General features: G+C 45.0%; 1 protein-coding gene across 7 annotated transcripts in view; it reads right to left on the bottom strand.

Moving 5' to 3' along the window:
* The window catches only part of IQCE (IQ motif containing E), a 1,388,455-nt gene that overhangs the window by 223,051 nt on the left and 1,149,304 nt on the right, over positions 1-16,100 (bottom strand). For all 7 annotated transcript variants that reach the window (XM_069647600.1, XM_069647604.1, XM_069647602.1 and 4 more), the window contains 2 exons: positions 6,380-6,510; positions 6,081-6,196 (listed from right to left, as the gene is read on the bottom strand). In XM_069647600.1, the coding sequence (XP_069503701.1) occupies positions 6,081-6,196; positions 6,380-6,510 (247 nt within the window). The remainder of the gene's footprint in view (positions 1-6,080; positions 6,197-6,379; positions 6,511-16,100) is intronic.

Genomic DNA, 16,100 nt, shown 5'->3' with positions numbered 1-16,100 from the left:
ATCCAATTGTAACAGGACTGTTGGAAACTGTCCAAACTGGGACCTGTTCTCCTTTAAGCCTAGATCACATGGACAAACACTATTATGAAAAGCCTGAATACGAACCTCCCACCCCTTCCAGGACCCCTTCACACTGATCAATTAGTTTCTAGCTACATTTAACCTCATGGACAGTGTAAGGTTGCAGAAGAAAGGGTCTGACACAGTGGTGACATGGTGGTCATAAACTTTTATTAAAGCAAATTGAGCGCTTGGAAAAATGCTCACCTGACTCCAAGTACTAAGAGGGGATTCCCTGCCACAAAGGAATCTAGTAAAACTGTCAGGATGTCAACATAAAAAGTTAGTCACTGTCATTGTCCCAAAAACCCTACTTTTGACCCTAACACTAATAACATAAACCTAAAGCACAAGGACACTTTGTTCTAGAAAGGTGCTGATGAAACTCCTTCATCAAAGGAAAGTTCTAAATGTCAATGGTGATCGTTTTAATCAAAAGAAATGTCCTCTATCAAGGATGAGCTGTTCCGATACCTGGGAATTGCTCCTTTGCCCTGGCATGTTGAACTTCACAAGCAAAGAAGTTGAGAAACATTAAACAAAGTTCAGTTTACTCACGGTTTCTAATACGGGTGCGGGTCCCAGACTCGCTGTGTGGTTTGCAACCAACTTTGTTCACTATCCTGGCAAGTATGGCCCTTCTCAGGATTTCCTTCTCTTTTTCTCTATCTGAGGGTCCATGACCCTCCTCTTCCTAGTTTTAAATGTGGATGGCATCCCAGACTCGCAGTACAGTTCCTTGACAGCCTGGTTCACTCTCCTGCCAAGGCTGTGTTTCTTCTGTATGTCCTTCTCTCCCTTTTAGGGTGTCCGACCCTCCTATGCTCTGTTTTAAATGTGGGTGCGAGTCCCAGACTCGAATACAGTTCTTTGACAGCCTGGTTCACTCTTCTGCCAAGGCTGTTTTTCTTCTGCTTTTATTTCTCTCTCTTTTAGGCTTGATGACCATCATATTCTCTGGTTTAAAGGTGGGTTGCACGTCCCAGACATGCAATTATCCTCTTGGATAGCTTAGTTCACTCTCCTGTCAAGCTATGCTTTCTTTCACCGCTGTTTCACTGTTAGTGTATACCACCCTCTGTCTGTCCATATTTATCTCAGGGTGTTAGCCGTGGTACTCTCTGACTTCCAGGCTTCCCAACCCTCTCACTAAATTTTCTCTGTGCTTCTCCCAGCTTCTCCAGACCTCCTGTCCCTTCCTGCCAGCCAGCGTAACTTGAAAGCAGTTCATGTCTTCTGGGCCACGGGACTCTCCACCTTGAGGTTCCGGGTAGCGTTCAGGTTCCTTTTCGTGTTGGTCGCTCGTGGGTGGTGTTCCGTGTCCTTCTCGCAGTATCCTCTTGGCTTGATGTTGCTGCAGACACTGTGGGATGCCCTGGGGTCTGCTCGTGAAGCGAGTCTCGCAGTGCCCAAGTCTTGGGCTACGCTCACGCTCTTTCCCTGCTATGTAGACAGCATCTCCGCTTCCTGCTTCACTGTTGCCGGGTCGGCTTCCCTGACAGCCCTTGTCTAGAGGATCGCTCTCCCCGCTTTGGTTACACTCTCTCTTTTGTATCTCGTTGCTCTAATGAGATACTGCGGAGGACTAGACCTCTCACCACAGTTTAACAGAGTGATCTTCGTACTTCTCTTCCCTTCTCAGTACATTAAAGGTATAGGTCTGGAGAGTCTGATTTTCCTGAGCCGTTCTGCTGTATATTGGATTAGCCCGATTTACTTCACAAATAAATATGTGGGTCATGTTTGGCAGTGTATCTAAGAGGTCTAGTTCTGCGAGACCAGGAGAGGTGGGCTCATATCCGGTATACAGCGTTTTCTTCGGACAGTCGTCCCTAATTCCATAAGGGGCTCCCCTCTCCCACATGATCCACCCCCAGTTCCCAGGGGGACTATTGTACTAGGGTTGTACCGCTCTGTCCCCATGAGAACGTACTCCACATAGGGGAGAAGGGATGTCATACTCAGATTCGTCACAACAGACATAGTTAATCAAACCTTTGAGGATGATGGCTGGATGACCCTATTGAAAAAGCCACCCCAGGACTATCTTTCCTATTCCTTCTAGAGAGCTACAACAATGCAGAAGATCTTGTTATGGAACACTGGGAGGAGGAGGGTTTCATTGGCAACCCTCCCGTGCCAGTGCACGGAAGGGGGCCTCAATTTACTGCACTACGAATGGTATTTCATGGTGGCACAGCTGCAAGCGGTGATGGCATGGGCTGAAACGAATGGGGAACTTCTGCTCAACCTGCTGGGGGGATCTCCCGGTCCACCGGACAGGGGTAGAACTATTGTGGGGTGCGGTCGGAGGGAAGGGGACTACTAATATATTCCAAGTGGTGCAGGAGATCTGGAGGAAACTTCTAGGGGGATTATGAATGCCAGGGCTATATTATGCTGATCTGCCATGGAGTGCGGATCAGGAGCTCTGGTCGGCAATACGACAAATGGGGTTCTTGGGCCTGATGGACAAAGGCTGTCGGTCCGGTGGGGGGGGTCTGTTTGAGGGAGGTAAGCTGATGCTGTTTGAGGAATGAGAGTATGGTATGGACTTTCCAGAGGACATTTCCTCAATTATGGAGCAGTGACAAGGCGGCTAGCTGCCATATGGACAGGTTTTCTGGAGGAGCCCACCGCTAATCCACTGATACAGGAGCTACTCACACAAGGGTTTCAAGACTTTACGAGGCCCTGCAAGGGCTATTCCCCCTAGGGGAGTTGACGGTTAAGACCAAGTGGGAATGGGATATAGGGGACCAAATCTCAGCGACAGAGGGTGCCATGTGGGATCAAGTCAGGAAAGTCAGGAAATGCTAGATTCCAACTGATTCAGTTTACATCCTACATAGAGTATATGCGACCCCAGTCAAGTAGCACGTAATGAATAACACCGTAGTGCTTGTCCGGGCTGTGGGGTGGAACCGGCAGGGATTTGGCAAATGTTGTGGGGATGCTCAATGATTGAGGGTTATTGGCAGACAGTGATATCCAAGATAAAACAGCTGCTTCATTCCAGTTTTGAATGTTGCCTGAGAATGTCTATGGAGACTAGTACCAGGGGGGAGGAGGCACAAAGTGAGAAGACGACTGGCTCAATTCATGTTTATACTAGCAAAAAGAAGGGTGGCCATTGTCTGGAAGAAGCCTCATGGCCCGTCTGTAACGCAATGGAAGGATGATATCAGTAAGTAGGGAATAGCAGAGGTAGACATTTTGCAACAGAACTAAGGCCCGGGATTGGAGGAAGGAGTGGTGGTAGAATGGAGCCAGCTGTTGAACAAACTGAACTCCTCGATGGACTTGAAACTTCCTTGAGTGGTAGGGGCGGAGGTACTAGACTTGGTGGAGAGGAAAGGGAGTAGAATGGAAAGGGTGGGAATGGGGAGTAGCTGGAGTAATGGCAGTGTTGGTTGGAAGGGATTGGGGTCATGATAAGCAGGGCAGGTTTTACTATCAAATGTGCAATCTGCTTTTATTGGTTTGTGTTGAAGAAGTGGATAATTGTCAACCATGTATTCTAATTTCTATGTTTATAAAAAATGGAATAAACAGATGTTTAAAAAGGTTTATTAAAAAAAAAACAATGCAGAAGATCTATGACAAGTCGACTTCTATTCAGAAGGTGGCCTTTGTCTGGGATCTTTACTTACTGGGTGACTAGCAGTTAGGCTTCAGCCCTTTCAAGCGGCATGGAGGCAACGAGTCACAATGTCAAAGATAATCTCTTGCAAATCCTCAATGGAGGCATGCAGCACTTCTAATGCTACTTGTTTAGTCTGCAACCATTGAAGCCATTGACCTTTCAATGCTCCTTACTAGCATGGAGGAGGTATTTTGAGTACCCAATGGGCTGGTCAATTTGATTAGATTTTTTTTTTTGGGAGCTAGACTCTAAAGGGTTATGCTAGGAGGCTTCCAGTTGAACCGATCCACTGCTTAGTATGCTGTGCCTCAGGAGTCATGCTGATCGCCACTGCTTTTTATCAAATACTTGCAGCCAATGTATAAAGTTATAGTACAGCAGGGTGTCCATTTTCACAGGTATACAGATGGCACTGATGTCTTTAGGCTTGCCTATCATCCAGTAGTTAATCACACTTACGCACTTACGTGAATGAGCTTTTCAGAACTATAGAGTTAGGGATGCAGTACAGCTGCAGCGATAGAATAAATAAGGATCTGATTAGCAGGAGCTAAAAGCAGCTCCTGTGTATCGGTCATCACCCAATAAGTAACAGCTATCTCTGGAAACCAAGAGCTATTATATAACATGCAGCAAATATAACTCCCACAGGAGATGCAAACAATAACATTTTGTTGATTCTATACAACCATTTAAGCTTTAAATGTCTTCTGGATGTATTCTAGTGCTTATTTATAGACATTCCCTATTACAGAGTTAATGTCATATGGATATGTTTGTAGGGCACCAGTTGCCCTATGGAGTCAAACGTAGCTTCTAGTAGTGTGTTGGTGTCAAGGCAACCAGGCTCTCCTAGGCTATAACCAAGAGCTAAATAATTCCCAGAAATTTCAAAACCTACAGCTGTCTTAACCAAAGGAAGACAGACCACTACAACTCTCGTTTAGTTAAGCCAGCCCCAAAATGCACACTACAGTGTGATAATATGACTTTTGCAAACTGTGTTGTCTCTTCCCAGTACAGAGCTAAAACACTGGAAGTGATCTCCAAATCCACCCTTTCAAGGAGCATTCATGTAGGTACCACCATTAACTATAAACTACTAGGAGATACTGCTATGGAACTTATGTCACTGAGCACCACTATCACACATGCCATCATTGGTACCAAATCGGATGATTGGAGTAACCTGTTGACAGAAATGTCAGGTTTTCGACAGCCCATGTCAAGTGGACATGCATAGACGAGATCCTATATCTTCCACTCCCCAAAGACCTCACACGTTTTCAATCAGGGCTCGGGAAAGTTCTCAAAGCGCTCACATGGGCATAAAGCTCTTTAAGGGCCAGCACCCCTGTACCTCAAGAACACAGTTGAAAGGTATGGTCTTGCATGTTCGCTCATCTAAAATGATTTGTGATTTCCGGTTTTTAATTGATACAGAGAGCTAGGTAGGTTCTTCCAGTTATACAAAGCTAACCAGTGGATCTCTTCCCCAAAAAACTCAGCCAAATAACCAATCTGCTATCTTGAGGCACAAACTTAAAATACGTTTGTTTTAGATCCCGAGGATGTCAGTCCTTTCTACCTGGCACTTCTTCCTTGCCAATTATGGATTGTAGCACTATAGAAATGAAACAAAAATAGGCAATTTGTTCATGTTTAAAATTCAGCAGCTTAATAAACATCTTTCTAGGTGATTTCTGAGGAAAACATATCAACCCAGTTCTGCGATAATCGCACTATCTATCAGTGGTGCTCAAGTTGAGGACCACTGGCCTAAAACAAAAAATGATGCTCACAAGAAGAACACACTTCGATCCAACACCAACATGAATACATACTCACTTGGAGGGAACCAGTGATCAGCTAACGTAAAGAAGCTCTGTACATCGACATTCCATGCAATAACCATAGGAGGAAGTTTCATATGTGTCATCTGCAAAGTGAGTACACACATCCCACTGCTCTGGGGATGTGTGAAAAGTGGGGTCATGAGAAGTTTGGAGGTGTGGGAAAAAGGGCAGTAGAAGTGGCAGAAATTCTGTTACTGTCACTTTTCCCGCACCGCCAAACTACAGGTTTGTCAGTGGCCAGTTGCCTTATTTACCTGCAGCTAAGACCTGAAGGTAAATCGGGCCCCCATTGGAAAAAAAAGGCAGTAACACCGGCAATTCTCCCCATGGGGTCCGTTTGCCTTTATCTCGCCTGAATTACCTGCGGGATACTGGCAAACACATAATGAGGATCGTTGTGTGTCCCAATGCAGGCATTCTCATACATCAGTTTACCTCACCATAACTGGGAAAACCACATTGAAGTTCAGGCAAATCCATATTTTAGACATTTTTAAAAGCAGACCTATATAGTTTACCTAGTGGCGAATTAAAGGCTTGCTTCGAGGGATGCCTCGGTGGTGGTGTGGTAGATTTCTTGTCATTAAGATTTCTAGAAGAACTTCTTGTCCCAACAGAGCTAGAAACAGAAACACTAGAAAAAAAAAGTACACAATGTAATAGCAAACAATGCAGATCTTACTTCCGCACTGATTTAGAGATGCTGATCAACTGGATGAAATATAAAATGTTGTTCTAGGAGGGAGGAGTGATAGAAAAAGGAAAGAGCACAAGTCTTTGGTTTATTAACTATATATTGCAAATTCTTGACTCTTACCTCTCTTCAACCTTTCCAATTCGTGCCACGTGAGCCCTGAAGGCTGATTGCAGGATCGTCACAGCTTCCTCTTCTACACTGGCATCAGAAGGCAGGCTCGAAGAGCGGCTACTGCGTGCTGCATTAGCATGCTACAATAAAAGTACATTAATTCACACAGTCCATTAAAAGGATCACACTAACAATTATATAAATGGACAAATGGTTTAAAGTAACAAACTTTCAATAGGCTCTTCATTTTTTTAGATCCACCGTTCAGTACGGAAAGCGCTATTTGAGAAAGATGGAACCTAAATTACTATAAACTGCTGCACTAAACAATCTGAACCCTCTTCTACAGCATTTACCTACAGTGTATGAGAGAATAGTATACAAACTCCATAGTATGGTAGTTAGTGCCAAACATATGATAGGTTAACAGACTTGCACACATGAAACAGACATTGCACCAACTCCCTGACACTGAACAGTATCTCTCTTTTGCCTATTCTCATTCAGCGAAGTTATGAGCTGGAGCAAGCCAATGTGCTGGGCCTTTTGTTCAGTAGACATTGGCGCGCACTAGGTTATGAACACATTTGTCAGGGAATAAATGCTGTCATATGTATATGCAGTCATGTAATGGATCCATAAGCAGGCTGTTTTGACATATTTCTGTGATCATCCAATTAGGAGCTACTGAAACTGCTGATATCATCAATCCAAAGGCGGCACTGGCCCCAACCAAGTGCTCAGGGCTTTCACTCCTCCCATATCAACAAAGGAGTTTGAGAAGAAAATCCGAGTTGGTGCCTTCGGAGGACGCCTATAGGTGCTCCAGCTTAAACCGGTTTCATCCATCTCCTTGGATTCAAGACATTAGACAAACAAGTGCGGTTGGTCCCTTTCTACCTCACTGAGAAGAGAAATAGCCCAGCAGCTCCACAAATGTATATCTGTGGTCCATATTAGTGACGGGGCTCTAAGAAAATGACTCAATCCTTGGCCAAAGAATTGGTGTGCCAGTTCTCGAACGGGGTGGGGCGGGTCTAAGCTGCAATGAGGTGTAGACATCCTGTATGTTTGCATGGAGCGATAGGTTACATCTAGCAATACTGTCATGCCATTAGTCCGCACACTCCACCCCAGCCCTCAGTAGAAGACCTTATTGGCCTGGGATTTCCCTGCGCCTGTGTAATAGGAGGATTATGTTAGGCGACTGACAAACGTAAAGGTCAGACACTAAAAATGTACATGATATGGACAAGTTGAGGTTTGGAAACTAGGGGTCAAGTGGTCGAAAGGACTGTTGGGATATATTTTCATTTTGCTGTTTTTCCTCCTCAGGCATCTATGGAACCCCTCAACTTTTTGATTTTGTTTTAAAAATGTCCTGACTTTTGAAGGTAAGGCCTTTTTGCTTTACTTATCCTGCTTAGCTCATCTATTTTTGTGGACACTGATCGGTCCCTATCAGTGCAGGTGGACCCTGTCCCCCCCATTATGAAATTATCTCTGTGTTTTACACTCTGCACATCACCTTACAGTGATGTGTGGTAGGGGAACTTTGTATCCCTTTTTCTTTTGTTTTAGTAACTTTATGGTTTCTTTCATGATGTGTCCAGGATGGGCTTGTAGCAGTGGACATTCCCATGTGCACTTGTGCCTTTTACTGCATCATGCTTTTGAGAGTACCATATACACTAAAATTACTGTGCCAGGAGTTTCCGCCTTATATGTTGACCATCTTGCTGATATGCCATATATGGTAAGCACTTTACCAGGTAAAGCCTTGGCTTGTCATGGGAAAACTGGCAGTGTGTTTGTGGACGGATGTGGGGGCTGGCACAGTATGGTCCTAGTCCATATCCTGGTTAGAGAGTGTCTGTTGCTGGGCAGTTGTGGTGGCAAGAGGCTGGCCATGATTGGATAGATGCTGCCAGTTTGAATGGTGCAGATCCTTACCATTGGTGGGCTTGAGCGTGACTATAGCTGAAAGGAGACGTTTTAAAAAATGTTAACATCTAAAAATATTGGCCATAATTAAAAATATATATGAACATTAAAAAAAAGTTTACATTGAAAATAAGCTGTACATGTGCCTTAAAGTCCTGCTTTTAAAGGACTTCTAGGAATCCATTTTGTATGCAGAAAAATGATCAAATCTTTCTTGATTTCTCTGCTCTTGCGGCAGTAATCAACCAGGAGCCCATACTTGGAGCTGGAGCCTGTCCTGTGAATGAGGCAAACACGTCCTGTTTATTTAACAGGGCGTGTTTGCCCTGCTCTTGGAAACTGACTCTTGTGGTCCAGTAGTGAAGAGCTAGCCCTTCTAACCACACAACCACAGGTTCGATTCCCATCCCGTCGTTTTTTCTGGATGTCTCAAATTTTGTTTTTCACAACAATATTTGGGGATCAGCAGGGGGTGCAGGCAGCATGGCTGCCTAGGCAGAGAGCTCTGTCCCCTATCCTGGAGAATCAAAGAGTGTTGGTGGAGTTGCAGCGCTCAGCCTGGACTCCGGAAAGAGGATCCCTGAGCGTTTGAAGTGCAGTAGCAGAGACGGTGCCGAGCTGAAGCATCGATACCCCTGCTAATGGGAGAGATGTGTATTCCGCTGACAGTGATGACAGGCCGGAAGGAAAAAGCCCTTCCAAAACAAGCCCAAAACAAGCTGACTCCCATCCAAATAAGCTGAAAAAAACAAGCATGCACGTAAAACGTTGTGGAAAGGTCTCAAAAGTAAGAAACATAATACAACAGCAAAAAACATACATAGACAGAACACTGACATAGTGTGGTAGAACAACAATATTCTATTGAATGGAGACTAGAAGTCCCAGAATGCAAAATAATTCTGGCCTGAAATATATTTTCTTTTTACACTACTGTATTTTATTCACTTTGAGATTGGCTAATAAAAGTTGTATAGCAACATAACATGGCTAAAGAATGGTTATCATAAACGTCTGGCTGGCTATGTTCAATACATAGCAATCAATTTTGGCGGTAGAGCAGGCAGTGTTTGAGTACAGAGCATTGGTTGCGAGCGGACAGGAACCTGGGGCAGAGGGATGTTTGAAAAACTGGTAATCCTGGCTGCTGATTGCCAAGTATATCTATGTTGAAATTGATCACCATAGACAGCTGCACGGGGCTTGGGTCTCCACCACTACTTGTTAAAGGAATAGTTTGTTCAGAAATATTATTGGCCAAAAAGATGTCAATAATAAAACAAATATGTACAATATATATTTTTTAAGTGTCTATGTAAAGTTTCGAGCAAATGAAGCTCAAACTTTAAAATTGCAAGCACTAGGGGGCATCCAATTTGTGAAATGGATGCCGCCTGTGCTTCCGTTTGCGGCACTAATGAAGCCAAAGCCAGCCAGCTGTAGTAAACAAAAGCTACCACTGGGTGGCTTTTGCTTCATTGGTGCCGGACGCGGAGGACGGGGACCAGAGACTACACGCAGGAAAGCTGCAGCTGCATCTCGGTAAGTGCTATTTTTTACAAAAAATAAGCACCAGCTGCAGTTTTTTTCTACGTTTTCTGGGCTGGAGGAGCCCGGAAAACTTAGAAATGAAACCGCAGCTTCTTAAATGTTGTATTTCTACCGCAAACATGAATACAACGTTGTTGTGTTTCAAAAACACTTCGGTTTTTCTTTCAAAGTTTCTCAGGCCCTCTGAGCCGGAGGAGCCTGAGAAACTTTGAAAGAAAAACCAAAGCGTTTTTGAAACATAACTCGTTGTGTTTGTGCCTGCCGTGGCTATCACTTTGGGTATCCGGGGGAGCACCGGAGACCCAAAGTGAAAGCCAAGGCAGGCACAAACACAACACGGTTGTGTTTCCATGCCACAGTGTTTCTGCTTCACTTTGGAGCTCTCGGGCTCCCGCCTGGGAGGCCGAGAGCTCCAAAGTGAAAGCCGCTGCAAGCAGAAACACAACGCGGGTGTTTAGAAATGCTGCTGTGTTTCTGCTTACAGCAGCTTTCACTCTGGGGCTCTCGGGCTCTCGGCAGTATTTGCAAATCCAAAAACGTGTTATTCTGAATGCGGCAGCTTTCGGTCGGAGTCTCCTGGACTCCCTCAGGGTTGGGGGAGTCCAGGAGACTCCGTGTGAAAGCTGCCGCTGTCAGAATAACAACGTTGTTGTATTTGTGATTGCCGTGGTTTTCCAACCACGGCAATCACAAATACAACAACGTTATATTTTTAATTGGTGCGTCTCGGCTTTTTGCCTTCATTTTACGTTTTCTGTGCTTCCCTGGGCTTGCGGAGCACAGAAAACGTAAAATGAAAGTGAAGGCAGCCTCCTCAGCTCTGCTCAGGCTGCAGTAAGCAAATGCTCCCATTAGGGTGCTTTTGCTGCTTGTTTAGTGCCGCAAATGCAGAGCCGAGGAGGCTGCCTGCAATCACAAAATGGATGTCCCCTAGTGATTGCAATTTTAAAGTTTGAGCTTCATTTGCTCGAAACTTTACATAGACACTTAAATCCTAGATTCCAACTGGGACAGAGTCAGGGTCCTGACCCTATCAGGCAGAGCGTGCCACGGGTTAACAAATACTGCTGACAAGAAGGGGGTGGGGCTTAAAGCTCATTATACATGTGTTCGTATCATTGATCAGCCCCTGGGGAGAAGGAAGCTGGTGTTTGGCCCGGGGAATCTGCTGAAGAAGGCAACCAATGGAAGAATTAGTTACCTCTCAGTAATGTTCTTTCCGATGGATGTTGCTCCAACTGATTCCTCATTTATGATATCTATCTCCAAGGCGCGGAAGTGTGGAAAGTGTGGTTTCCTGGTGGACCGCTTTCTTTGTAACCCTACTGGATGGAGTTAGCCTTTTTAAACAGGCTTGCTGCACAAGCGTGGTGCTGAAGTGTGCAGAGCAAGTGTGGTTTGGCGTGTTTCACCACAGGTCCTGCAAACCAGAGGAGTCGAGAATCCCGTACAGACGTGGATGGACCTGCGAGGGATTAACCCAGTAATATTACTATGCTCACATTGCAATATTACACTGCTCGCTCCCCGGAGCACAGCTGATCATGACTTCCCCTCCAACTACTAAATATAATTTGAGGAGCAACTCTGGTAGCACACAAGATTCAGACTGTCACCCCTCTACTGCTTTGGCGGTTGGTAAAAGTACAGATCAGAAGAATAACGAGAATAGCTATCGAGCTTCAAACCCCAATCAGGTCCTAAAGTAGGGGTAGCAGCGTTTAGTCGAGATTGAGGCCCCTTCAAAGTCAACCTATGATGAACATATTTTAATGGACATACTCTGAATACAGCTGAGCCCTCTATAGCGTAAGGCGCTTTATAAATCAATAAAATACAAATACAAATATAATGAATAAACGTGCTTTAGCGCTCATCCCTGCTGAGCAATAGCTGGACTTTCTTGTGTTGGACAAATTGTTTGTTAGGATGTGTCAGGACTTAAGTAATGATGCTATTTGGGCGACAAGTAAGTTGGTATCTTCTGTGCCTGCTGATATTCAACCTCACCCACACATGGCGCTCAGCCCCAAGGAGGATGATCTGAACACAGGCTTGCCATTCATAACATCTTGTGAGGGAAAACTGGGGCATCAACCATACAATGAACTCCCCTTTGGACACAATGGGCCCCTTATCCATTTCAGCCTTGCATCTGGTTCACCAAATAATAGTTAGACTGTACGACGACATCCAGGACACCGTTCAGCACAACTCAGTTGTGCTATCCATTATTGTCACTAAACTTAATGCAAACCATCAACTGCCTTACAATTTTAAACCTTCTGGGGTGATGTCAATGAAGGACCTCGACCCAACTTGTCATGTGAATAGAGGGAACTTTGGACAGCTTTCTAGCTCAGTCAATGAACCTCAATTGTCTCCTAGAACACAGGAGAGGTTGAGCCTAACCCCTGACATTTTTAAATCCTGTGAACCATCGAATGATATCCAAGAGGTGGAAATTCTGGAACAATCTGTTCAGAATAATTCTTCTTCATCCAAACAAAATCAAACTAAGCAGAATCTTAAATTGAAACAATGAGAAAAACATAGACCTTATTTTTATTTATTTTTTTACTTTATTTGATTCAATTGATTTACAATTTTTACAAAGAAAAAAGCAAACAAGACAGATATCCCTTGTGATTCTCTAGGTACTTGATGAGGTCCTTCCGTCCACTCAATCTCGTCTCAATGTCCTTGTATGATCGTTTCCTTAGTTCTATGTTTAGTTGTTGCTCTCTTCTCACTATTGAAAGGAGAGTATTTCGAAGGAATAGGGCCACCGCTATCCCGTTCATTACGCATGTCCACCAGTCTTGTTTGTAGTAAGCTCGCAATTTGGAAAAATAATGGCCTAAGTAGATCTTCCTGTTTTTGTTGAGGCCCGAGTAAAAGAGTAGTAGATGTTTGTTTCACTGTTTCAACCTGATCTGTTGTTTTACAATATCGGCATTTGTTTAAGGTTGACTTTCCGCTGATTGCAATGATTTCATTTGTCAGGAGCAAATTCAGACACACCCTCAGAAAGGTGTTTCGGAGTGCTCTACTAGGAAATTATTTCAAGTACTTCGGGAGCTGATTTAACTTTTTTGTATTCATTGTTAAACTGGTTGTTAGTTTGTTGGCAGACGTGATGTCAATAGTGCGTATCCAGTCCCATTCTTCTATTTTTTTTTTTTCTAACTTCTGTTGGATTTAATCTTAGATCCATCTCAGTACAACCGATTTCTTCCAGTTTTGCCTGGTTTCCTTTGACTAGTTCTTCAACAATCTGCTGGTTCCACCCATGAGCTCTTTGTTAATAATGTCAAGATTTTCAGACAAGTTGGTAAAATTACCTTTCTGTACAGCATCAAGCTGTTCCGGTCGACTGTTGCTTGGAACGAGAACAAACTCAGTTTGCAGCGTACGGATGCCATTGATGTTGAATTGGGGAGGCCCAGAACTCGTTGCCAGAAATAACCTTTGAGTCTCAAACACATTTTGTCTGGGATTTCTGGCATATCAATGAGGGAATTACGTTTGCTTTGTAAAAATTCAAGACCAGTACCATGGAGAATCGGCCAAATTTCTTGTCCAGCGCCTTTGTTTAGGTTACCAATTTTTTGATCGTCTCAAAAAGGACAGCTTGCATCTGTCTTTCTGCAATGCTGTTATTCAGTGTCACCACAAGATATTTAAACTGCTTCACTCGCTCTATCTGTGAGTCTTCCAGATGTCATTAAAAATGTTTCTGTTTTTCTTGATGATCTTTCAAAGGACTGTCATGGCCACAGGCCCCCAGAACATAAAAACCACACCATCTAGTGATGGGGGCAATGGGTCACTTATGTCACTTTTGGACTTATACACTCAGTCTTGGCGCCTTTGGCGCCAGGCTCATATAGAGATGTGAGCAGGAACACTTTATTTCCGTGCAGGAGTGCTTTTACTTTATTTCAATGCAGGAGTGCTTTTATTTTACAAGAACTTTCCAGGAGCTGAAAGCCTTTATTCCAGAGAACATCCTCATGTGCTAACTCATCGGGTGTGGCAGGCAGGCTGAAACTGGTGGGCCTGGCTTCAGAAGCTCAGCTATATAAGCTGCTCCATCCTTAAGGCCGGTGCTTTGCGTTACTGTGCACTTGCGTGCAACGTGACGCTCACCGCCGCTTGGACCAGTTTACTTACCTTTGAAACCAGGCGTTCTCCTGCATACTCACCTCCAGGAAACCAGTGCTTCATCTGCAAACTCATCTCCTGACATCCAGTGATCTTGATCCTGACGCCGCAGCACCGCACTCCACATCCACAAACTCGGACCCCGTGAAGAAGAAGAAAGACAAGGTTAGAACATCCGTCCTAGGGCCGCGCCGCATTTGAACCCCACGTGCCCCATAGTTAACAATTTACCAGCTACTGTACCGTGGCAGCTTCATTCCTCATTCCCACAGGCTGTCGCCTCGAGCTCTGCAGCTTCTGCCGAGCCGGCAACGTCACCTGCAAGGGAAGAAAGCAAAAGAGCAAACATCAAAAGTGGAACGGACAGCAATACAAGACAACAAACTTTACAATACAACAAAAAACAGACGAGGAAAGACAAAGACAAACAGGAACACTTACCTGAAGTATAGTGGATTAGTCGCAGCAGGACTGGACTACCACGTGCAAGGGACCAGTGAAGGAACTCGGTCCAGATCATACAAGCGCCCCTGCCAGAAGCAGTGGGACGGACTGCTTGCCAAAACTAATCAACAGGTGAGCTTTCCAGGGACAGCGCATCCCACGGGTACCACGGTTTGGGAAAAGGGGTCAGGAAGGGGATCAGGCGCGCAAGCTGGCATACTCACGCCCCCTTTTCTCCATGCAGGAGCAGTCCCGAGCAGCATCACCTATTACCACCAGTCACCACATAAGCCCAGAGGGCGAAGACGGACCCGAGCGACCTCACCCCCGGCAGGGCTGCAACCGTGCCCCAATGCCCCCGCAGAGACCAGGGGAGCGTAACAAGGACATGACCGTGGTTATTTCTTTGTTCATCTCCAAATTATTTTCAGTAGGCTATCTAGTGGCCGCTGGAGACCAACTGCTGTCTGGTCCATCAAGATCAGGTCATCTGCATATAAGAGGCACGTCACTTTAGCGCCTCCTATTGTTGGAGGAAAAGATCTAATCGACTGCTCGAAGTGCTGAAAGTCACCCAAGTAAAAGTTAAATAGGACAGGAGCAAGAGGACAGCCCTGCTCTACACCTCTTGATGTTGTAATTTCTGACGAGAGAAGTCCCAATCGACTAAGCCGCACTCTCATAGAAGTGTTGGTGTGGCATGCTTCTATAGGCTCTAGGATCTCTGCCGGGCACTTCCAGTCTGTCCATTTTTTCCAGAGGATTGTGCGATTGAGCTGGTAAAAAGCTTCGACCATGTCGATGAAAGCTACGAAAATCCTAGGTCTTCCTTCCATGACCTTTCCCTTCAGAATGCTTAAAAGCAAGATGTTTGCTGTCGTACCCACTTCCTTTATGAAGCCTCACTGGAACCGGTCTGCACAGTCAGTCGATCTTGCCCATTATTGGAAGCATCCTAGTGAGTGTGATCCAAAGACCTTCCCGATAACGTCCAATAGGGCGATCAGATGGTATTTCCTCAGATTTTCTTTCTGCCCATTCTTGAAAATGGGAACCACTGTTGACGTCCTCCATGAATCAGGAATTGTGCTAGTTTGTATGCATTTTTTAAAGACCTCATGGATGAAAATGGCCCATTCATTCGGGTGTTCTTTGAGGTCGGCGTTCGTGATCCCGTCAGGCCCTGGCACCCTTGAGGTGTTTAATTTAGTGATTTTTCCCAGTATAGCCACCACGTTGTGGAAAATATCTCAGATTAAGGGCGATTTTTCTCGTGAGGTGTAACGCTCACCTGATTCCCGTAGAGGCGCCGGTCTTGACTGGGCGTATACCGTATCTTCAAAGGTGATGTGTAACACACGGCTGGCTCTTTGGGCTGGACCTCTGTGCACTGTATGTCTGACTCGAAGGGTAAGATGTCTTAGGTAAGTGAACGCCGTGCTCTCCATCTGCCTCGGGGCAGGGTGCTGTAACCAGTTTCTTCACTGGATAAGGGGAGCAGGCCTCTTGACTTCAGAGGACTGCTGTCCGTCGTTTACTGCACGAACGGTAAGTTTCGAGTAATTCTAATGTCTTTAAAGTCTTTAGTAATGATGTTTCTTGTTTTGCAGGGTTCCGGCGATGG

Source organism: Ambystoma mexicanum, chromosome 2q (assembly GCF_040938575.1).
Source record: "Ambystoma mexicanum isolate Mex_15411 chromosome 2q, UKY_AmexF1_1, whole genome shotgun sequence".
Lineage (NCBI taxonomy): Eukaryota > Metazoa > Chordata > Amphibia > Caudata > Ambystomatidae > Ambystoma > Ambystoma mexicanum.
Note: the sequence above shows the minus strand (reverse complement) of the source record. Positions and strands in the feature narration are given on the sequence as shown.